General features: G+C 33.6%; 2 protein-coding genes across 2 annotated transcripts in view; one reads left to right on the top strand and one right to left on the bottom strand.

Moving 5' to 3' along the window:
• The first annotated feature begins 1,975 nt into the window (after window positions 1-1,975).
• On the top strand, window positions 1,976-3,529 carry LOC140837381 (probable transcription factor At3g04930). The gene has a single exon (XM_073203515.1). It carries the CDS (start codon window positions 2,090-2,092, stop codon window positions 3,272-3,274), a length of 1,185 nt encoding a protein of 394 aa, XP_073059616.1. The 5' UTR covers window positions 1,976-2,089; the 3' UTR covers window positions 3,275-3,529.
• Window positions 3,530-8,341: 4,812 nt separating this feature from the next.
• LOC140837380 (O-fucosyltransferase 9-like) overlaps window positions 8,342-24,832 on the bottom strand; it is a 36,124-nt gene continuing 19,633 nt past the window's right edge. Inside the window, 6 exon segments of the mRNA XM_073203514.1 lie at window positions 8,342-8,691; window positions 8,774-8,964; window positions 9,047-9,214; window positions 9,591-9,652; window positions 9,655-9,751; window positions 9,851-10,481. Coding sequence (XP_073059615.1) covers window positions 8,523-8,691; window positions 8,774-8,964; window positions 9,047-9,214; window positions 9,591-9,652; window positions 9,655-9,751; window positions 9,851-10,045 — 882 coding nt within the window. The 5' untranslated portion in view covers window positions 10,046-10,481 and the 3' untranslated portion in view covers window positions 8,342-8,522.

Here is a 24,832-nt window from a genome sequence, read left to right as displayed (position 1 = left end):
GTGATAGATCTAAAGACTAACATGGTGTTCTCCATGTGCTTCGATATGTACTTGATGCTTGAGATGATATCCTACTTCTTGATGGTCCACTTCTTTGTCCAGATTTGTAAGATCTAGCTTTCTGTCTATATCATACTGTTCTTCGTTTCCAATAACTTCTTCCACTTCTGTAATAAGGATGAGATCTAAAATTCTTCCTTTTCTGCTTTTGTGGTTTACTTCCAATAATTGTTGGAAGATCATTTTCTTTACAACACAAAAGAGTTCTTTTATTGATATCCCTTAAGCATTTGTAATTCTTTTGTAATGTTGTCATATGACACATTCTGCTAATTTTTCTTTGAGGAAAGAGGCTCTTCGTGCCAGCGTATCTGGAATGCCAGGGACATATTCCCTTATAAGCATTTCTCTCCAAGGACTCGACATTTTGGCGAAGAAAAGTTCATAACTATATTTTCTTTGACATCTGAATTCCATCTATATTTATTGAATAACATAATATATTCATCCACTAAACATATGTCATGTAATTCAAGGACATACAGAGCTTAAGTATATTTTTTCCTCTTCTTTGTATCTTGACTATTAAAATAGTCTACCCCTATAAATTGTGCTTAAAATAGGGTAGCCACTTTTCTAGTTATCTCACTAAGAGATTCTCCAGCTAGGACTGCCTCTTTGGTTTCTAATGAAGTCATGTCCCAAGCAATTTTAACAGATCCCATAAGCCTCATTTCTAGGAGTTTAATGAATCCTTCTCTGTTGAGATCAAGTGTTCCTCCAACGATTCTCATAGCAGTTATCCAGTCATCTATAAGATCTTCTCTATTTTTGAAATCTAGTAAATCAAGGTTAAGAATAACCCCATAAGGATGTATAGGTTCTAAAACAGTTTTTCCATAGAGTGTTTGGTGCAAGAGAATTTGATTTCTCCTTGTCCTTGTTCCCATGGGTGTGATTCTCCACCAGTATGGAAATAGGGTTGAGGTTCTCTCATATTTATATTCTGAGATCCCACACTTTTCCTTGGTGGTTCTTGAGAAGATGACCAGGTTATAGAAGGTTGTTCACCTTCCATTGTGTTAGTCTTTAGATCTACAACCTTGAGATTTGCAATGATTTCTGCAAGGTCTTGTAGATCCTCGAGACCAATTCTTTCTAAAGTTGTCATCAGATTAATTTCTTTTCTGAGACAGATTTAATTAGATTGATCATTTTTTCTTCTTCATTCAAAGGTTTGGGCAATACTTTGGCCTTTCCTCGTTGATGTAACAAGGGTTCAGTACCTAAGGATGGTGTTAACCTTCCTTCTGAAATTCTCTTACTAGAACTTGGTTGTTGTTCTAGGATTTGAATTCTTGTTCAGATATCCTAATATTCCAAGAATTTCTTCCTGGTTTTCAAGGATTTTCTCCACATTCTGTGGTACATAATACAACATATTGCCTTAATTTTGTACCGTCTTTTGAATTTCTCCAAGATCTCCCGAGAGTTTCGAGGAATCAGGTACTATTTCTAAGAATCTGTTATTTTGAATCATAAGTTTACCTTATGCCTCTGATAAGTTTCTTCTTGATATCTAATTTTGGTTAGATCTTCCTGTTTCAAGTATTCCAGAGTTATGGAATAAATCCTGTAAATAATTAATCTCGGACCTGGTTTTGGATTCATGTAATTCAAGAAAATTCTCCTCCTCAAACATTTAATCATTTCATAATAATAAATTTGTGTGTTTGAAATAATTTTACCTTGGCTCTGATATCATTTTCCAGGAAAATCAATCATTAAAATATGTAATGGTATTTTTGTCAACTTCAAACTTTTAGGAAGTTTGGGCAAAGTTTTTAGATATAAAAAATTAAGATAAAGATAAATTTGGATTGGGGGATTTAAAACCAATTTTTCCTTAAAAGAATATATGTTTTGAAAAAATTGATTTAATTATTTTGTAAAAAATAAATGAAGTAAATGGTGCGGGCATTGGAAGAGATGCCTATGTGCGTGTGAAGTGGTTGGCAAAGAAACCAAACTCACCAAAAGGCAGACCCATCCCCCCACCCTGGCCTAACCCTTCCGCCCAAACACATTTATGGCCTCCACCGAAGACCCCGCCGCCGCCGCGGCTCACATCTTCAACGAGGACGAAGACCTCCTTGACGACGACGATGACGACAGCTCCGATCGCGATGAGGACGACTCTGCCTCTTCCGCCGCAGCCGCCGCCGATCTCCCTCCTCCGACGTCCTCCGCGGCAGCTCAGGTCACCATCGCGGTTCCCGGAGTCCCCGATCCGCATCTTAAGCAACAACTACCGGATACGGTCGTTGCCAAGAAACCGGCGCAGCTCGACGACTCTCGCAAGCTCTTCCAACGCCTCTGGACCGACGGTGACGAAATTGAGCTCTTGCAGGGATTTCTCGACTACACCACCCAGCGAGGCGGACCTCACAGCTCCTTTAACCACCACCACCATGACACCACCGCTTTTTATGATCAGATCAGGGACAAATTTCAGCTCGATTTCAATAAGAATCAGCTTGTTGAGAAGCTGCGCAGGCTCAAGAAGAAGTACCGTAATGTTGTCAACAAATTTGGCTCCGGAAAAGACTACGCCTTTAAGAGCCCTCATGATCACGCTACCTTCGAAATCTCTTCCAAAATCTGGGGCACCTCTGTGCTCAATGGCTCCTCCTCCGCCGTTCTTGCCATCTCCGCGCCCGCACCTCTTTCCATGTATGAGGATGACGACGACCCTGGCTTCCCCAATTTCGCTTATTGTCAAAGCCCTAACCCTAATGGTATTGATGTAAATAGCAAAACCCCTCGGCCTAGGAAGAGAAACCGAACCGGAGCAGTGAAAGTTGAGGACAAACAGCAGCCTGTTTTCAACAGTAATACTATTTATAACCAGCCATCTGCAGCGGCTACGCCGATCGCCGCCACTCCAGTGGCAGCCGTAGGGACTACACAATCTGTTTCGAGTGTGATAGAAGAGACTGTGAAGAGCTGTTTGTCACCTATATTCAAGGAGTTGTTGGGAAATTCGATGAGTTTAAATGCAAATCCTAATGGACCTTGCTGCGTACATGGGTTTGCAGCAACACTTAGTCCGATGCCTTTGGGTTTTGCTGGTGCCATGAGCGGAGCCAAAATGGCTGACGAAAAGTGGCGGAAGCAGCAGATATTGGAATTGGAGGTTTTCTCCAAGCGGTTGGAGTTGATGCAGGATCAGATCAAAGAGCAATTACTGGAACTTAGGTCCATGGGGAAGTGATCGATAGCTTTATCTGGCAGTATGTTTATTTTCCTTTTTCCCATTTCCCTTAACCCCTTTATGCTTATATGTAGAATTGCTGGATGCTTGTTGATAAATGTGAAACTGCAGATCCTGTTTAGATAACCCTCGACGAATAATGAGTTGTGATTGTTCTGCCCATTGATGGCTTGCTTGTCTCTTGATGCTTGCATAGGGATAGTTTGACATGTATATTGGAATCCATTGACAGAAATAAGTAGTTGATTTTGATGACTTGTGCTTTATATATATATATATATATATATATATATAGATTGCCAAATACGGCATGTATTTGTGTTTCTTCGTCGTTATCCCATCTCTTATAGCAGCATGATTTTGTTTTTGATCTTGCAGCTTTCAGAGTTTTCTCTAGTTCACAAAATAATTTCACTATTGTGATTTAGTGATGCAATGTTATCAAGCTGTTCGTTGAATGAAATATTAGTTGATGCTGGTTAGTGATATTTATGATCATGTTATATTGTTGACCGAACTACTGCATTTCTTTTCTTGATCAATATTAGTCAGTGGATTCGTAAGGTCGATGTTCTGTCATTGCGAGAGATTGAATCAGAAACAGAAGATTAGGTCACTGATCAATATTGATGCCAAGGTTTCTTGAGATAGAGATATTTTACTTGAGTAAGCTCTTACTGGTCTATGCTGCAGCTCATGTAGGCTCAACTGTTAGCATGTATTTCCCATACCAAAGTAATTAGGATGCGAACACATCACTGTTACCACAATTTCAAGGCAAGGCTTTGATTATTAAAGGCTCAGCTGTAAAGTAATAGAGAACTTTTTCCAGAATCCACAGAATTTCATAAACTAAGCCTCGTACTGTATCGTTTTGGTAGTTTTATGTGCTTCTCTTTTACAGTCTTTAACGTTTGAACTTGTTACAACTTACAATGACACTTGGAATGTCCTCTGCTGCTTCTCGTTAAAATCGATATTATTCTCTGATTTTGCATCTTATATGGATGTTTTTTTTTTCATTTTTCCCAAATTTTGGGTTTGAAAATGAAGCTCTTACTCATCTGGTGTGGATTGCATTTGTGAATGTGATTCTTGTAATATATATAGTCCAATCTCTTGGATTTTATGTTTTAGAATGGGACATGCGTTATTATTATATAATAATAGTATAAAACTCATATATTTTGGTGATAAAAAAAAAATATAAACGGTTGAAAATGATGGAACAACTGGCCACATACAATTTCCTATTCGCCTGCATCATCATGGGATTAAGTTGATAGGAAATTCATATCTATATTTCAAATAGAGAATTGAAAGCGTGTAAAAGACTCTGACAATTGAAAACTCCACAAGTTGATATTTTTTTTAGCATAAATTAAAACGAAGACCGACAAAAGTAGTTCTCGAGGTATATAGGATGGAGATCACGACGGGGTTTGAATTTTTTTTTATTTTTTAAAAAAGAAACAATATTCTATGCAAAATTATTGGTTTCATCCACAAATGAATCAAAAGGGTTGCTGAGCTGACAATGATTTGTAGTTCATGTGACATCAATTTCTTAAATTTAAGAAATGTTGTGTGATAATATCTTCCCAACTAAAAAATTCTCCACACTTATGACTGAAGTCTTAAAGGCAAATAAAATTAAAATAACTAAATATTTAATGATTCGCATTCCATCATGTCAATCTAATCTAATGTCCGACATGAACCGGTGATTCGGTAATTGGTGAACCCAAAAAGAATAAAGAAAAGAAAATGATGTTGATGGGACGGACACAATCAAAGTGGCACCCATTACTTCAATATACGTCCGATATGTCAACTCTGTCTCTGCCGGATAAATTACAAGAGACTATTATTTTATTATACTAATATTTAACTCATACGATGTACGACATGATATTATTAAAAAATTAGTGAAAATTGAATAAACATTTAAAATGAAAAAAATAATATAATTATAAAAACTATTTTTCGTTAATTTTAAAAATCTTTCTTAAATACAACACATGTCGATTAATTTTTTTGGTTAATAATCACTATCATATATCAAAATTTTATATTGTGTTAGCTTATGGCAATGACATGATGCTTATCGTGTTTAGTGTATTGATGTCGACCACCAACCTTAATACATATTTAATTCCTTAATTTTTTAGAAGCTATATATTATTATTTTTTAACATGTGATAAAAAAAATTTTAAATCAAATTCAATAAAATTAATGAGAAATATTTTTTTAAAAAAAATAATCAATAATTTCATCTAAATCTACATTCACAAACAATTTTGTGACATGCACGTGTCTGACACATTTAAATGATAACAATAATTGTTTCATCAATAACTTCATCCAAATGGGTTGTGATTTTATTTACAAAATCTCTTCATAGTATACACAAACAGCCTATCATTTTTAAAGAAAAATGAAATATGCGATTATGAATAAATTATATATAAACAGAAAAGTTATTTTATTGAGATTTATGTGTATTCCAAAACAATGTCAATAAATTTTATAATGTGTCTTCTAATAAGATGCACACTTTCTTTAGAATTGGTTTAATCATTTCCATTACCGGACATTTTATATTATCATGTATCCGTGAACTTTGTAATATAAAAAAAAAATTATCACATTAGTAAATATGTAATAATTAAAATTTTGTACAAATAGAATAATAATATTTTTTTATTTCTCGATCATGAAAGTCAGATTTCAAATTTAATATCTCGTTGTTTCCATATGTAGGTAGTTCATAAAAACGAATAAATCTAAATTTAAATGAACATTACATCTTGGAAGGATTCAACTCAGATATGGTGCTGAAAAGATGAGTCATTTCAGGATTCAATTTTGGAGTAGGTAAATTTAGTAAGATAAATAGAATAAAATTGGTTTTTAATATAATATTCAATATTGCATTATTTATAATTTAAAATTCAAATAATAAATCAAAGGGACATCAAAGGGACAACACATTGGATGCTTTTGGTAAAATTATATCGTACATTAACTCTTTGAAATTATGAAAATCTCGAATTGCATGCATTGAGTGCCAACATTTCTGATTATCGAGGGAAATATACATGTTTATTGAGGGAAATTTAATATCCATTTGAAACTCTTTTGAATCTATCTCTTTTAATTTTCTTGGGCTCTCTTATTTGAATTTTTAAGAAGACAATTCAAAATATACAATATACATATGATTTTGGAAAAAAAAAATACAATACATTAATTCTTTCAAGTTAAGATATTCTCGAAATAATATGCATTTGAGATAAAAAAAATTTGATTTTTAAATGGTAATTTAATGTCCATTGGAGTAGTGATAACTTTTAATACTCCACCAATTTTATTTTTAGAAAATTAAAGTAGCTAATTAAATATTGTATTTCTTTTTTAGTAAGTAATTTGAACATGAAATTACTTAAAATAGCAAAAAGTATTTTTGAATGATTTACCTAATGAGTGATACCGAACATTGCAATCATTTATATTTTAAATTTATTTACACAGTTTTTAATTAAATTGATTGATATAATCAATGCAAAATTTTTAATATAGTTTATATTTTCGATATAGTTTAGTTTCAGTTTGAATAAAAAACATATACTACATAAATTAAATTTGAATTAATATAAAAATTAATTAAATTCAAAATTGAATTAAATGAATTGATATAATCAATGCAACCAGTAATTGAAATAATCATTTACTGCAGTACACGTATGTCAATATTCATGATATATTTTTCTTTGTTTAGAAGTGACATTTTGACTGATATATATATATATATATATATATATATATATATATATATATATATATATATATATATATATATATATATAATTTTTTTATACAGTTTGTAATAAAAATTAAATATATCATAGTAATACAAAATCATATCACAAATTAAATTGATTAATATAATCAATGCAAAAAATTTAATGTAGTTTATGTTTTCAATAGAGATTAGTTTAAATTTAAATAAAAAAATAAAAAACATATAATACATAAATTATAATCAATGCAAACAATAATTGAAGTTATCATTTATTGCAGTACACATATTTCAATATTCATTATATATCTTTTCTTTTCTAGAAATGACATTTTGGAAGGAAATTACTATTTTTGGCAAAAACTCTGTTTTTATTTTTATTTTTTATAATAAGTGCACAAATTATTAATTTTTGGAAATTACTAATTTTTATTTTTTATAATAAATGCACAAATTACAGATATAGCGAAGATGAGTGCAATAATCGTTATTTCATCTCACGAGCTGAATGATAACAAACATGTTAAAAGTGTTTTTCAAGGATTACGATAAAGACAAGTGAGTTTGTGTATGTATATAAAGATTCTCATTTAATTTCCATTAATTCTCTAAACTCCCGAAGTACTCAATTCATACAAGTGGCAAGCACTCTCCTTAATTTACTTTCAAAACTTTCACATAGAAAAGCCAAACTGTAATATTGCCCTTGAAAGTTTGAAACAAACACTTTAGCATGCCGTTCGAGTTCCGTTGAAACCAACAAAGCAGATTTTTTGCCATCCACTCGGATGTTAACCAATGAAGTGAAACAGTGCTGCTGTAGTAGTAACACAGGCTACGGCAGCATCCTTTCTAAAAACATATACTACCAGAAATAGGCCGCTTGAAAGTTGCCTCAGCTACATTCTTCACAGAAAAAGCGCATCAAGATCAGTTCACATTTTTCAAGCTCGCCTATCTCCAGTGGAACAAGGACTACTCCAAAACCTCGATCCCGACTACTAGCAGATATACACAACGACTGATAAAAGGATGGTTTTAATAGGCCAGAGGCAGAGAATAATTTAGCCTTTTTTTCCTTTACATACCAAAACAATCAAATTCAAGCATATTTAAATTGCAGCTAACAGAAGTTGCGAGGCCTGCAGAAGGGCGGGTTCTTGTATCCCGTGGTTTTTATTTACAAACTTACAGTTGTTCCCATAACACCAAATTAGTATCAGAGATAAAGAAATGAACAGGAAAAAAATAAAAAAACAAAGAATGAATAAAAGAAATACAATGAATATACAGCTTTTGTTTTGAAACAACTGTTTCGTGTGTAGATATACTATCATCATCAAAAAAAAAAAAAAAATTGAATGCTTATATAACAGAATTGAATGCTACATAATTGTTATACCTATACGAACCCTGTGAAGAACTAAAAACTTGTATACTTTGAATTAAGTTAACATGGTTGAGTTTCCCAAGTCACTTTTAGTGTCTGATTTTTTACACATGCAGTCTGGCATGGGATAGATGTAGAGGGAGTTACCGGACTTTCTTAGCTCGCTCCTTTTCATGTCACTGTGATGAAGCATATCCAGCAGCTGCCGTTTAAAATCCTGCCATCTGAACAAATATTCTATTGAGAAAGGTAGAGAGTATCGGTATGAAACTGACATTTGCAACGAATAAAATGCGTACATATTACCTGATACTCGGGCTATCAAATAATTGCGCTAGCTTTCTCTTATCAGGTTTTAAGGTTTTGGCGTGTCCTTCGAAAAAATAACGTCTGTGTTCTACCAAGAAATGGGGAAAATTACCACCCTGGGTTGTGACAAAAACTTCACTGTGGAGGCAAACAGTATAATCAAGAGCAGCCAGTCTTGATGAATGGCCCTGAATAACAAGACATGTTGATTTTAATGCCTTGAGAACAAGAACAGTAACTTCGGATAGAGCTACAGGTTCTGAACTGTACCATAAATGAACTAAGTTCTTCCGTGGAGGCCAGAGTTTGTTTTGTTTCCAGAAACGGAAACATCTGTTTAAGGGGGCTCATATACTTCTCCACTTTGTAAATTTTGCCCGCGGCAACAAAAAGAGAAGTATTGTTATCAAATCCCATGCCCCTAAGCATCATTCCGACCTGAAGAATAGAGTAAATCATTGAATTTAAGTCGTAGAAATACGAGAATACAACATAACTCATAATTACATATTGGTCTTCACGACATGTGCCTTCAGGATAAAACTATTATTAATCTCTGTTTAGATCACAATCATCATCTCTTCATGTAGGTAAAACAAGATTGGGATAAATTAATTGAAAATCACTCTTACTACATCACAGTTAAATCATATGAAGTATAAATCGTACATTTGATTTCATAATATAATCTTTTATTTCTAACTGAACAGGAGAATGCAACGACAGGTTCTTCTAATGTTTCACTGGCAATGCTCTTATACCAACACAAGAACTGAGGTAGAAGGGAGGGAAAAAAAGGTAGCTTGGATCATACTTCTAGTGGAGTTAAAGGGCACTTCCCATCTACTCGGTTGGCACCTGGTCTTATTACTCGGCCTCAAATTTTCCTCTCCAACTTCGGTCCCGAACAATATCCATCTCGCGCTTTTCTTCTTTACCGCCGTCATAAATGCAGCATGAAAATGCCACCATGTCCTGAAAGAAAGGGCTTTGTAGTTCAAGCAAATTGCAATACACAAAAAAAAAAAATCATAATCAATTTCTTCAGGGTCACAAATACAAAAACAACTGTACCTCTTCGAATCGGAGATGTACTGAAACGTATGTTCCCCCAGTTTTGGAGCTATTTTTAACCATCCGATCAACCATCTTAGCAGCTAAAATCCGTATGGGCTCTGAAAACCTAAGTGCTTCAAAATTGCATAGGCATCGGAGGCTTTGGATCGATGGTGGAATGCAGTTTTTTGTGCTTATACCAGCTAATTGCATATACTATGCCGAATGAGTATCATGTTATCATCTAATATATTACTTTTCCGTAAATGAAGTATTGTCAAAACCCAAAAATCGACGAGCACATCAACATTAAAATAACCCGGGAAATTGGCTTTGGACAGCTTCATTTTTATAACGCAAGATTTGAGTCACAAATCAGACCAAATTGCTTGTTATTATTCGAAACAAAAACTAAAGATTGATCACAGTACAAAAGATGAGAGATCAATACTTCAACTCCAGAAGCTTCGGCAGAACCTTCTGAAGATAGTGGGAGGGGCTTGACCATGCTTTAATCCTCATATTCACTACGTTGCTTATATTATTATCAAATAGCTGGAGCACATCTTCTGGTAGCTCTCTAACAACATTAACATGATTTCTGAGCGCATATATGAAGAACTCCTCGTCAAATATTTCTCCAAACTTGCTGCAATATGTAGGTGAAAACACTAATATTTTAAAATACATTCAACTATTGATTGACTATTCAAGAAAAAAGAGAGGATCTCATTGGCTATAGGGTGGCAGAATAATAGGATATTTGAGAGCATCAAAAACAGATAACAGATGTCAAAAGGAATCATCTTACATCACCTGGAATCCAACATATATATATATATATATATATATATATATATGTTGGATCTCGTTTTCTACACGCCCAAACGCAGCGGAAGTTTTAAAATTTTTAGATCTTGACATTCAAGATGTGTTTGGACGCTCGTATGATTTTATTATAATTAAACATACATAGGATGTTAAAAGTTATACCTTTGGTGATTAAATCACTTGGCACCAACTGATCCGGTATTACGGATCTAGCTCTTGATGAATCCCTACGAACTTTTCTTCAAATCTCCTAATCCGGTCCACGACTGGAATATTTGTTCCTCTTCTAACTTGCACTAGAAAGTGTAGAAGGATTTATCGTTGGAGATTAAAAATCGAGAGACGGCACAACTCCAAAACCATTCATGGTGGCCGAAATACTCATGACTTTTGAGAGGGAATTTTCGAGAGAAATTATTGGAAGAGCCGAAAGGAATTTTTGTTGAAAAAGAGAGAATCCCATTCTCATGATTTCATGCCATATCTCAAGGATAAGAAAAATCCTTATTTTAATACAAATCCTTCATTTAACTTAATTAATCCAATTAATTAAGTAAATGAAATTCTTTTCCCAAAACCAAGTGGCCGAAAATCTCTATGAAAGGGGAGGTTCACGTGAGTTTCTTTTTGGTGGTCGTAGGGTTTGTTTTTTCATGTCTTATTTATAAGTAAATAAAACCCTAATTACATAATTAACATTAATGGGCTTGATTTAATTAATTGAGCTAGTCCAACTAGTTTAATTAATTTAAGCAAAGTCCATTAAAACTTTAATTATTTAATATGTTGGACTTGTACCCCTACAAGCCCATTAAACATATTATCCACCATATTTAATTTATTAATTAATAAACTCAACCTTTGAGCTTAATAAATTAAATACATTATAAATTCAACATTTGAATTTAATATTTAAATTATAAATTCAACTCCTTGAATTTTATCACCTCCAAAATTTAATATTTAATAAACCCAACTTTTGAGTTTAATAAATTAAATTATCAAATTTCATAAATTCAACTTCTTGAATTTACTATATCATAAATTCAACTCCTTGAATTTATTTTCTCAAAATTTAGTTATCATAAATTCAACTCCTTGAATTTACTATATTATAAATTCAACTCCTTGAATTTATTCTCTCAACGGGAACAAACGATCCAGTGCTTGTGTGACCCTCAATGGTTCAGGGATACAGCTAGCCGTGAGTTCACAACTCTTTGTGATTCAGGACATAATCCTTTATTCGGGCTTACCCTAGTTAGCCCCATTCTTTTCATCAACACTTTGATCAAGAATGTCAGAACTCATTTCTGATTGCACTCATCGGATCATGGTAAGAGCGTCTAGTAGCATCGCCCCATGATCCCCTAGGTATCACTGATAGTGCCTGCAAGAACCAGTCGATTATGATTAACGTACAGTACGGTCCCTTCATCTCATATATCCCGATCGAATCTGCAACCATTGGTTCATCGAGGGTTGCATATTAATTCGATAACTATGTGATAACTTTAATAGTGGCATCGCATGTACTATTCGGAGAACTCCTTCTCCAATGTACATCTCATACTCTGGCCAGAGATTCCATGCACTATTATTACATAAGATCACATAGGATATCCACACCCGCAGGTGAGCGGTGAATCCCCGACTACAATGCACTGGCTCCTATATGTGTCGCAACTATACCCAACCTCGCCACCTGATGACTCTCCTGGAGCCGGTAAACGAGTCAAAGCACAGCCCTAGCATATAGAGCCTCAGTGTTGTCCCGGGTCGTAAGGACTAATGGTGTACAATCATAACCACGGACTTATCCTCTCGATGAATGATAACCACTTGGAAAGTCCGAGGGAGGGTTGTTCGGTATAATCATCATATGACTACCCATCTGTATGTTTGGACATCTCTATGCCCTTACCAAGAAACGCAGTACACAACATCACAGATGCTAGTCTCGAGCTCAAGCGACCTTTATCCATGTTTTAGGCGGCTGAATCGACTAGGAACGAATTTAGAATATGCAGTGTTTACAAATGAGTTTCAACATCGAATTACGATTCATTTGTATTAAAGCATAATCAAGGACTTTATCTATGCTGCTTGCATGGATATACAGATAAAGTATAACGAAACCATTAAAAATTAAATTATATTAAAATAAAGATTGTTTATTACACTTGAGTCAATAAATTCCCTAGCCAACCGTTGGCTTGCAGGGCATCTACTCTAACAATCTCCCACTTGCCCTAGAGCCAACTACCCTTAATCCCATTGCTTCGCGATGCTTTTCAAACAATGGTCCTGGCAAGGGCTTTGTAAGTGGATCAGCAACATTATCTGCAGAGGGGACTCTTTCAACTGATATGTCTCCTCTTTCCACCATCTCCCGTATGACGTGGAACTTCCTCAGTACATGTTTGGATCGCTGATGAGACATTGGTTCCTTTGCTTGCGCAACGGCACCAGTGTTGTCCCAGTACAACGGGACTGGATCAACTCAATTAGGAATAACGCCCAACTCTTGGACAAAATTCCTCATCCAAACTACCTCTTTGGCTGCATCAGATGCAACAATGTATTCAGCTTCAGTGGTGGAATCCGCAATGGTGTCTTGATTGGAACCTTTCCAAAAGACAGCCGCACCATATAGCATGAATACAAAACCAGAGGTCGATTTCGAATCATCTACGTCACATTGGAAGCTAGAATCAGTGTAGCCTTCCAATTTTAATTCTCCACCCCCTTAGACCATGAACAAGTTCTTAGTCCTTCTCAAGTACTTAAGAATATCTTTCACGGCCTTCCAATGCATTGGACCAGGGTTCGCCTAATATTTGCTTGTAACACTCAAAGCCTAAGCAATATCAGGACGTGTCGATATCATACCATACATGATACTACCAATAGCTGACGCATATGGAATATGTGTCATCATCTCTATCTCTTCATCAGTATTGGGACACATAGCTTTAGATAGAGTAATACCATGACACATTGGTTAGTATCCTCTCTTGGACTCTTCCATAGAGAATCTATTTAGAATGGTATCGATATATGTGGCTTGGGTGAGCCCCAACATCCTTTTTGATCTATCCCTATAGATTTGTATTCCTAATATATAGGATGCTTCACCCATGTCCTTCATGGAGAATCTACTGGCTAACCATACTTTAGTTGATTGCAATAATCCTACATCATTCCCAATGAGCAGGATATCATCAACATAAAGTACTAGGAATGTCACTGCACTCCCACTAACTTTCTTGTACATGCACGGTTCCTCAGGATTCTTAGCAAAACCAAACTCTTTGATAGTGCTATCAAATCTGAGGTTCCAACTCCTTGACGCCTGCTTGAGACCAAATATTGATCTCTGAAGTTTGCATACCTTATGCTCACTTCCTACTGATGTGTATCCCTCGGGTTGAGACATATAAATTTCTTCTTTGATGTCTCCATTGAGGAATGCAGTCTTTACATCCATTTGTCATATCTCATAGTCATACCATGATGCTATGGCTAGTAGTATTCTAATGGACTTAAACATAACAACTGGTGAAAAAATTTCCTCATAGTCAACTACTTGCCTTTGAGTATAACCTTTTGCAACCAGTCTTGCTTTGAAGGTCACTACCTTCCCATGCGCCCCAAGCTTTCTTTTGTAGATCCATTTGCACCCTATGGGAACGATTCCTTAAGGTTGATCCACCAATGTCCAGACTTGGTTTGAATACATAGAGTCCATTTCTGACTGCATGGCTTCAAGCCATTTGGTTGAATCAGTATCAGATATTGCTTCTTTTAAATTCATTGGATCACATCCAACACAAGACTCATCATGGCCTTGTTCATGAAGAAGCGTATATCTTGCAGGTGGTCTAATAACCCTATCAGACCTTCTAGAAGCTTGTACTTCAACTACTGGTTCTTGAGAAATGGGTTCAACATCTATAGTTGAGGGAGTATCTTGAATTTCTTCAAGTTCTATCATCTTGCCTTTCCTATCTAATAAAAATTCCCTTTCCAAAAAGTGGCATTTCTTGAAACAAACACTTTTGCTTCATTGGGATGATAGAAATGATATCCAACAGAATTCTTTGGATATCCTACAAAGTAGCACAAAGTGGATCTACTATCCAATTTGTCTCCCACTGTCTGCTTCACATAAGCAGGACATCCCCATATTCTCATGTAAGAATACTTGGGAGGTTTCCCCATCCATATCTCATATGGTGTTTTATCGACTGCTCTAGTATAGACATTATCCAACAACATTGCCGCAGTTTCAAGCGCAAAGCCCCACAACGATGTAGGCAATTCAGTGAATCCCTTCATGGATTGAACCATGTCCAACAAGGTTCGCTTACGACGTTCAGAAACACCATTCAATTGTGGTGTTGCTGGTGGAGTCCACTGTGAGAATCACATTCTCTTTTAGATAACCCAAAAATTCAGCTCTCAAGTATTCTTCACTTCGATCAGATCGAAATGCCTTAATACTTCTTTCTAGCTGATTTTTCTACTTCAGATCTGAATTCTTTGAACCATTCAAATGTTTCAGATTTGTGTTTCATAAACATATCCATACCTCGAATGGTCATCAGTAAGGATAACGAAGTAGGATTGCCCATATTTTGTGCTAACACTTAGCGGGCCACAAACGTCTGTTTGGATCAAATCCAGTAGACCATATGCACGTTCCATGCTTCCATCGAATGGAAGCTTGGTCAATTTTTCTTTTGGACAGGACTTACAAGTAGGTAGAGAATTTATGTCTGACAAGTCAAACATGCTTTCTCCCACTAGCTTGTGCATCCTTCTTTGGGAAATATGATCTAGTCTAGCGTGTCATATTTGTGTGGATTTGGATCATCTCACTTTCTTTTGTTTGTTGTTGAAATCATGTTTACTTGGACATTCACTTATCATTTCCAGAACATTTCTGGCGCATATAATTTCTTATGTCCGGACTTCTTGCAGTGAAATAAATATGTTCTAACTTATCGGGCTTTGTAGGCCTTTTAAGTGTCTTTCAGAGTTTGCTTCTTATTGGGATTGTTTTTCTTGTGAGGGGCAGAACATTTCTTTCCCTTATCTTGTGGGCCATTTTTCGTCTGACGAGAGGCCCATTAGAAAACAATAATTTTCTATTTTATAGTGATCTCATAAGGTATAAGCATAATGACTAGCTCTTCAAGGCTATCATCTATCTTATTCAATTCACCATAACCCCGTCAAATGAGGAAGAGAAAGACAACAAATTGATGTTATCTAGTAACTCATTAGGAATCACATATTCCAGGCCCACCACTTTCTCAATAAGCACAGTCATACGTACACTACGCTCATGAGCCAAAGCCCCATCTTGCATATGTGTAGTCACGAGCTCTTTGAAAGTGGTGTGCATGATCGTACGAGTTTCATGCACCATGCAACTCTTGCACATGCATTCGAATGTCAGCAGCATTCAACATTTCCTCAAACTGTCCCTACAGTTCATTTGACATAAAAGCGAGCATGTTACACTTTAGCTTGTATACTATGGTCCTACCATCTTGCATGTTTTGTCAGTTCAACAAGACTGACATTAGTGTGTATGCTATTTTCTCTGAATTCAGAACAATTTTCTCAACCAGTCTTGAAAATTAGATTCGATTAGCTTGTTAATAATAAAAATTTATTACGTGACGAAATCGAAAAAATACTGATATGGAAACAAAATAATAGTTGCTGATTATTTTAAAATAATTTTAAGATATAAAATATGGATTTCATTTTATAAATCTCCCTCCCACTATTTTGACATTTCCACCACCCTCTGATGAAAAAGGGAAATCGTATTTCCTTAGTGGGCACGTAGAGTCCAATTAGCCAATTATAATCCCGAATAATATCAGCCAATTATAATTTCTAAAAGGTAGAATCCAATTGCATCCCTATGCAACCTCGGCGCGTTTTGCCTCACGTTTAATAAGGACCCAATAATATGACGCCGTTTATTTTTGCGTGTCAAACCAACCCATCAATATTGAATTGTAGTAGACGTTCGCCATGAGTTCCCCCAATAATATGAGCCGAAGTCATGGGAGTTCCACTCAATTCACATCATATGTCCGGTGGAAGTCACAGCTTTCCGGCGTACAGGCCTCCCCAATAATATGAGCCAGACACTGTCCGCGGGTAGCGATCAACATGCAACCACGGTTGATGGAAGGCAAGAAAAAATTAAACTCTTTTAATTTTTACTTTTTCGGTTTGATATAAATTTTGAATCATATTCAAAATGAGGGATTTTAATTTTAAAATTGTCTCATCATTTTAATTTAAAAATCGCGTGCCACGAGTTTGTATGTTTGTCGGATTCATGCAACTATATTATCTAATAATATACATACATGCATACTACTATATATCGCATATATCATAATATGACATTCAACAATAAATAAGGATGATCGATCGCCAACACTATTAGATCCATGTGAGCCATACATGGATCCAGGTCCAACCTAGGTGAATGCAGGGATGCAAATGCAACTATTACAAGAGCTTCCAATATTTTACATGTCTTCGTCTTGATCATCGGGCCCACCATCTTCCAGTCTTGATCTCCCACTATTTCTAATATTACATTTAAATAGCCATGGCACATAAGGGATACATCTCATGGGGTGGGAACGGGCCATAAACCAGGCCCACTTTAATAATATCAAATATTAAAAAAAACGAATAAAACAGTAAAATACACCTAACACATTGGTCAAGGCTCTCGATCATCCTCCTTGCATTTAATATCAAATATTAACATCAATTTAATTAAACAATTTAATTAATTTATAAATCATATATCTAATAATTTTATCACTAACCACCACAATTATTAAAGATTTAATAAATTAAATAAACTCCTTTATTTAATTTTCAATTAAATCAATAATAATTGATTTCTTGTAAAACTCATTTTATCATAAATAATTAAAATCATATTCTAATTATTTATTTCACAAGAAAATTATTAATTTTCTAAAATCAATTTTTCAAAATAAAAATTGAACCAATTTTCAAAAATAACAATTTTACCCAAAAATTTTAAAATTCAGAAAATTGCACCCTAGGCCCAAAAAATTCAGGCCCAACATTCAGCACGCTTCCCGAGACGATCCCGGGCAGCCGCCCCGCTGCCCGAACGTTTCGGGCAGCGGCGACTGCCCTGTGCGCGCAGAACGCGCACAGGCGCGCCGACGCGCGCGCAGGCGTCGGACGCCAGCGCTTGCGCGGTGGGCGCAGGCGTCGGACGCCTGCGCTAGCGCGGTGCGCGCAGGCGTCCGGCGCCTGCGCTAGCGCGGTGCGCGCAGGCGTCCGGCGCCTGCGCTAGCGCTGTGCGCGCAGGCGTCCGACGCCTGCGCGCCCGCTGCGCGCTGCCGTGCGCGACCCTGCGCGCACGGACTGCCCGGAACAGTTCGGGGCAGATTTAAATTTTTTTTTTTTTTTTTTAATTTCGAAAATCTGGAAAAAATAAAATTTTATGGTGCATCAATTTTTTCTGAAAAATTTTCTTGTGTGGTTAGAATAAATTATTCAATATGATTTAAAACCATACGATTCAGAAAACCTGGCTCTGATACCACTGTTGGATCTCGTTTTCTACACGCCCAAACGCAGCGGAAGTTTTAAAATTTTTAGATCTTGACATTCAAGATGTGTTTGGACGCTCGTATGATTTTATTATAATTAAACATACATAGGATGTTAAAAGTTATACCTTTGGTGATTAAATCACTTGGCACCAACTGATCCGGTATTACGGATCTAGCTCTTGATGAATCCCTACGAACTTTTCTTCAAATCTCCTAATCCGGTCCACGACTGGAATATTTGTTCCTCTTCTAACTTGCACTAGAAAGTGTAGAAGGATTTATCGTTGGAGATTAAAAATCGAGAGACGGCACAACTCCAAAACCATTCATGGTGGCCGAAATACTCATGACTTTTGAGAGGGAATTTTCGAGAGAAATTATTGGAAGAGCCGAAAGGAATTTTTGTTGAAAAAGAGAGAATCCCATTCTCATGATTTCATGCCATATCTCAAGGATAAGAAAAATCCTTATTTTAATACAAATCCTTCATTTAACTTAATTAATCCAATTAATTAAGTAAATGAAATTCTTTTCCCAAAACCAAGTGGCCGAAAATCTCTATGAAAGGGGAGGTTCACGTGAGTTTCTTTTTGGTGGTCGTAGGGTTTGTTTTTTCGTGTCTTATTTATAAGTAAATAAAACCCTAATTACATAATTAACATTAATGGGCTTGATTTAATTAATTGAGCTAGTCCAACTAGTTTAATTAATTTAAGCAAAGTCCATTAAAACTTTAATTATTTAATATGTTGGACTTGTACCCCTACAAGCCCATTAAACATATTATCCACCATATTTAATTTATTAATTAATAAACTCAACCTTTGAGCTTAATAAATTAAATACATTATAAATTCAACATTTGAATTTAATATTTAAATTATAAATTCAACTCCTTGAATTTTATCACCTCCAAAATTTAATATTTAATAAACCCAACTTTTGAGTTTAATAAATTAAATTATCAAATTTCATAAATTCAACTTCTTGAATTTACTATATCATAAATTCAACTCCTTGAATTTATTTTCTCAAAATTTAGTTATCATAAATTCAACTCCTTGAATTTACTATATTATAAATTCAACTCCTTGAATTTATTCTCTCAACGGGAACAAACGATCCAGTGCTTGTGTGACCCTCAATGGTTCAGGGATACAGCTAGCCGTGAGTTCACAACTCTTTGTGATTCAGGACATAATCCTTTATTCGGGCTTACCCTAGTTAGCCCCATTCTTTTCATCAACACTTTGATCAAGAATGTCAGAACTCATTTCTGATTGCACTCATCGGATCATGGTAAGAGCGTCTAGTAGCATCGCCCCATGATCCCCTAGGTATCACTGATAGTGCCTGCAAGAACCAGTCGATTATGATTAACGTACAGTACGGTCCCTTCATCTCATATATCCCGATCGAATCTGCAACCATTGGTTCATCGAGGGTTGCATATTAATTCGATAACTATGTGATAACTTTAATAGTGGCATCGCATGTACTATTCGGAGAACTCCTTCTCCAATGTACATCTCATACTCTGGCCAGAGATTCCATGCACTATTATTACATAAGATCACATAGGATATCCACACCCGCAGGTGAGCGGTGAATCCCCGACTACAATGCACTGGCTCCTATATGTGTCGCAACTATACCCAACCTCGCCACCTGATGACTCTCCTGGAGCCGGTAAACGAGTCAAAGCACAGCCCTAGCATATAGAGCCTCAGTGTTGTCCCGGGTCGTAAGGACTAATGGTGTACAATCATAACCACGGACTTATCCTCTCGATGAATGATAACCACTTGGAAAGTCCGAGGGAGGGTTGTTCGGTATAATCATCATATGACTACCCATCTGTATGTTTGGACATCTCTATGCCCTTACCAAGAAACGCAGTACACAACATCACAGATGCTAGTCTCGAGCTCAAGCGACCTTTATCCATGTTTTAGGCGGCTGAATCGACTAGGAACGAATTTAGAATATGCAGTGTTTACAAATGAGTTTCAACATCGAATTACGATTCATTTGTATTAAAGCATAATCAAGGACTTTATCTATGCTGCTTGCATGGGTATACAGATAAAGTATAACGAAACCATTAAAAATTAAATTATATTAAAATAAAGATTGTTTATTACACTTGAGTCAATAAATTCCCTAGCCAACCGTTGGCTTGCAGGGCATCTACTCTAACAATATATATATATATATATATATATATATATATATATATATATATATATATATATATATATATATATATATATATATATATTCACACAAATACATTTCGTTTATGCCTTTTTAGCATGATACCAGGACTGAGGGGACTCTTTACCTCAGCATTCTGAATCTTATATATATTTGATGATATTTTCTAAACCTTGGAATATGGCATACCAAAAACACCATTTGTTTATGGTGAATATTTGAAACCTTAAAAATTATGATATTTATACATAACTAAACAATTGCATGTGCAATGCAAGTAGATATAATTAATACCCTCTAAATATGATACAAATTATTTTTTTAAAAAAAATTCAGAAATACCATGTGGATCAACACGTTATATTATTTTGTTTAATATTTTATCTTGAAAAGGTACAGGTGAGTAACGATTGATAGATGAAATAATTATAATTTTTTCTGACGAAAAAATTAGAATCAAATTTGGTTCTCTATCTCACCATCAATTTTATCTTCTATTCTCTCCCCATTCCCAATAACTAATTTTTTAACTTTTATCTTCTTCTATTTTAGCGATTTTCATAAAAAAAATTATTAGACCACTTCTTCAATTTTATGCATTGCTACTAACAATAATGAAATTTGTATTCATTTTTTTTTTTCTTTAGCATCTAGAAAATAATAATTAATTATATATTCCATATATTTGCTATTTGCATATACTAATTAAAAATTATGTTATTTAATTAAATTTTCTTCAAATGTAATTCAGTAGAGTTACATATGAATATTTTTTTGAGCTTGTACTACGTATGAATATTAATATTGTTGATAAATTATTTATACCAAAAAAATAGAAATTTCTTTTAACATGATATTTTTTTAATACCGTAAATGTCTATTATTACATAAGCCCGCTTCTTTCAAAGATGGCAATAATAATTACATTATCATTAATAAATTATATTATGAATAATGTTAAAGGTACAACCAATATATCGTTACAACAATATTTTCAACCATTATATCACGAGATTTTATTATCATATCGTGATATTTTATATTCAATATATATTGAGATTTTGAATAATTGAATTTTTGTATTGAATTTTTTGTGTTATACGAATTGATGTACAAATATCGATGTATATGTAGCATCACTCTTATATTACTCTCATTTCATTCTATGTACTCATATTTGGTATGGCATTGAAATAAGAATGTCCATTATATACACTTTTTATAGTAATAATCATTCTCACTTTCGTTCTTATATTTTTACAAAATCTTTCTGTGAAGGTATGTTTCTTTATGTGGACTAGTGTATTTATATTTTCATTTATTTGAGTTAATTTATTGAGAGTGGGAGAAGTTTCATTGTTTGATTTATTTTATGGTTCCTAATCATGATTTTTAAGTTGTTTAAATTCAAAGCAACAAACTTTATATTCTTTAAGATATAAAGAATGGGTTGAAGAAACTAAATTAAATTTAAATTTTTTCAAATGGCTAGAAAATTTATATTTTCCAGCAAGAAATAAAATATTTCCAAATTTTACCGATGAGTCTTTTATAAATACACTTGAATCAACATATAAATTATATGTTCATGAAACTGGAGAAGAATCTTTTGAGATTCATCCCCTTTTTACTACTTTACAAATTTAAAAGGGTAATAAAGAAATTTATGCTACTCCCATAAAATCAGAAATAGGGAATGGTAATTTTGACCATATAATTCAACAAAATAATTTTACTAATCTCACTTTACATTATTTAAAAAATACAACTACTAGAATAGAAGAAATTTTTTATAAACCAAAACAAGAAATTTCTAGAGGAGAAAGTTCTAATGCTTTAATGATAAAACCTCCCCCTAAACTTAAGCAAGACAAATTTCTTTTAAATTCCAAAAAAGATGAAGATTTTATGGAAGGTCTAATAGACCGATTACAAAAAATAAATATAAAAGAAAAATGTTCTATTTCGGTAATTACCAAAGATGAACAACTTGAAAATTCTTCAAGTTCTTCTGAAGATGAAATGCAGATTAATAAAATGCATAAAGTATCAATTGTAAAACATTTTTATAAAAAGGCAACACCTATAGATCTTCAAATTGAAGAAAAGAAATATTATGTTCAGTTTAATGGTGAAGCCATTACTGAATGGAATATAGACGGGAAGTCTGAATATCAGATTAAAACTGTTATTAAACAAATGTTAATATACTCTTCTGCCGCAAAGATAAAAGGTAATAATGATAGGCAAATTGCCCAAGCTATTATTACTGATTTTACTGGTCAACTTCAAGGATGATGGGATTTTTATCTTTCAAAAGAGGCAAAGAATAAAATTCTTAACTCTTCTATAATTGATCTAAATGGAAGAGAAGAATTTGATGTAGTTAATACACTTATTTATACTATTCTATCTAATTTTATTGGAGCTAATGAACTTCAATTAGATAGATCTCAAGAACAATTAATGAATTTAAGATGTCCAACACTATCTGAATTCAGATGGTATAAAGATGTGTTTATGACAAAAGTTTTAACCAGAAATGATTGCAATGCAAATTTTTGAAAGAAAAATTTATTTCTGGACTTCTAGTTCTTTTTGCTGAAAGAGTGAAAAATAGATTAAAATCTAAATCTCCAACAAACTCTATAGATTGGAGTATTCTTACTTATAGAGATTTATCTGCAGAAATAACTGCAGAAGATATAACTCTTTGTAATGACATCAAGTTAAAAAGACAACTTGATATGCAAAAAGAAAAAAACCGAAATATTATCGGAGACTTTTGCGAGCAAATAGGTTTTCAACCTATACAATATCCTAAAAGGGATAAAAAGAGAAAGAGATTTCCTTTTAAAAAGAAAAAAAACATTATCTAAAAGATAAAGAAAATCCAAAAAATATTCTAAGAAAATATTTAAAAAACCCATAAAAAATGATTCTAATAAAGTTCCAGTATGCTGGAAATGTGGAAAGATTAGACATAAGGCTAACAAGTGTTATGTCTAGAAAAAGATAAATAATCTGAATATAAACAATGATTTAAAAGAATAATTGATAAATATTCTTCTTAATAAAGAATAAAATATAAAAGAAAAAGATTTTTATATCAATATTATTGATAATGAATTATCTGAATATTCTAATCGTAGTTCCGAAAATGATTCTGAAATATCAGAAAATAAAATCTATGATCCAGATTGTGATGGTGATACATGTCTCATAAATTTTATGGGATTAGAAATAAATGTTATATCAAATGAAGAAACTTTCATTTTAGATCTTATAGATCAAATAAAAGAACCTATAGAAAAAAGAAAAGCTATATAACATTATTTAAATATGGCAAATCACAAGCCTACTAAACTTGTACAAAATACTGTACAAGAACATGAATTATATTCTTATTAAAAAAATATTAGAAAAGGCAAAACAAAAAGAAAGAGAGCCTACTATCTCTGAATTAAAAGGAGAAATAGATCAGATAAAATCTAAGATAAAATATTTAAAAGAAGGAGTAAATAATCTTAGTATTATTAATAATCATATTTGGGAAAAAGATTCTACTTCTGATGAAGAAGAAGAAGAAAATATTTTAACCAAAGATGATAATGAAATAAATCAAATGGTATGGGTTAATAAAATTGATCAAATCATTTCTAAAAAATGGTACTCAAAAGTAACATTAATTATTAATAAAAAATTTAAAATTACTATTGAAGCACTTCTGGATACATGAGCTGATGTAAATTACATCAGTGAAGGAATTGTTCTTTCTAAATATTATAAAAAGACTACTCAATTTATAACATCTGCTAATAAACAACCTCTTATAGTCAATTACAAATTGTCTGATGTAGCAATATGTAATTCTGGAGTTTGTTTAAATACTATTTTTATTCTTATTAAAAATATCTCTACTCCTGTGATTCTAGGAACCCCATTTTTCCTATTAATAAAATTAATGAAAATGGTTTTTATATACCAATATTAAAGGAAACGATTTATTTTTCCCATTTATCACTATACCTGTTTCAAATCTATTAATATTATACAAAAAATAGTAAATAATAAAGAAAATTTTGTTACTTCATTTAAAGATGAAGTTCTTTCTAAAAATATTAAAGAAAAAATAAATTCTGAGAAAATTCAAGAAAAAATAAAAATTATTTCAGAAAATATATCTAAAGAAATTTGTGCTGATGTTCCTAATGCTTTTTGGAATAGGAAGAAACATCAAGTTAATCTACCTTATACGGATGATTTTATTGAGGATAAAATTCCTACTAAAGCTAGGCCTATAGCTATG

Source organism: Primulina eburnea, chromosome 7, assembly GCF_022965805.1.
Source record: "Primulina eburnea isolate SZY01 chromosome 7, ASM2296580v1, whole genome shotgun sequence".
In the NCBI taxonomy this organism is placed as follows: Eukaryota; Viridiplantae; Streptophyta; class Magnoliopsida; order Lamiales; family Gesneriaceae; genus Primulina; species Primulina eburnea.
This window is presented reverse-complemented; position numbering and strand designations above follow the sequence as displayed.

Excerpts from the sequence above, each read along its gene's own strand:
- LOC140837381 (XM_073203515.1), top strand. The coding sequence starts at position 2,090 with ATGGCCTCCACCGAAGACCCCGCCGCCGCCGCGGCTCACATCTTCAAC.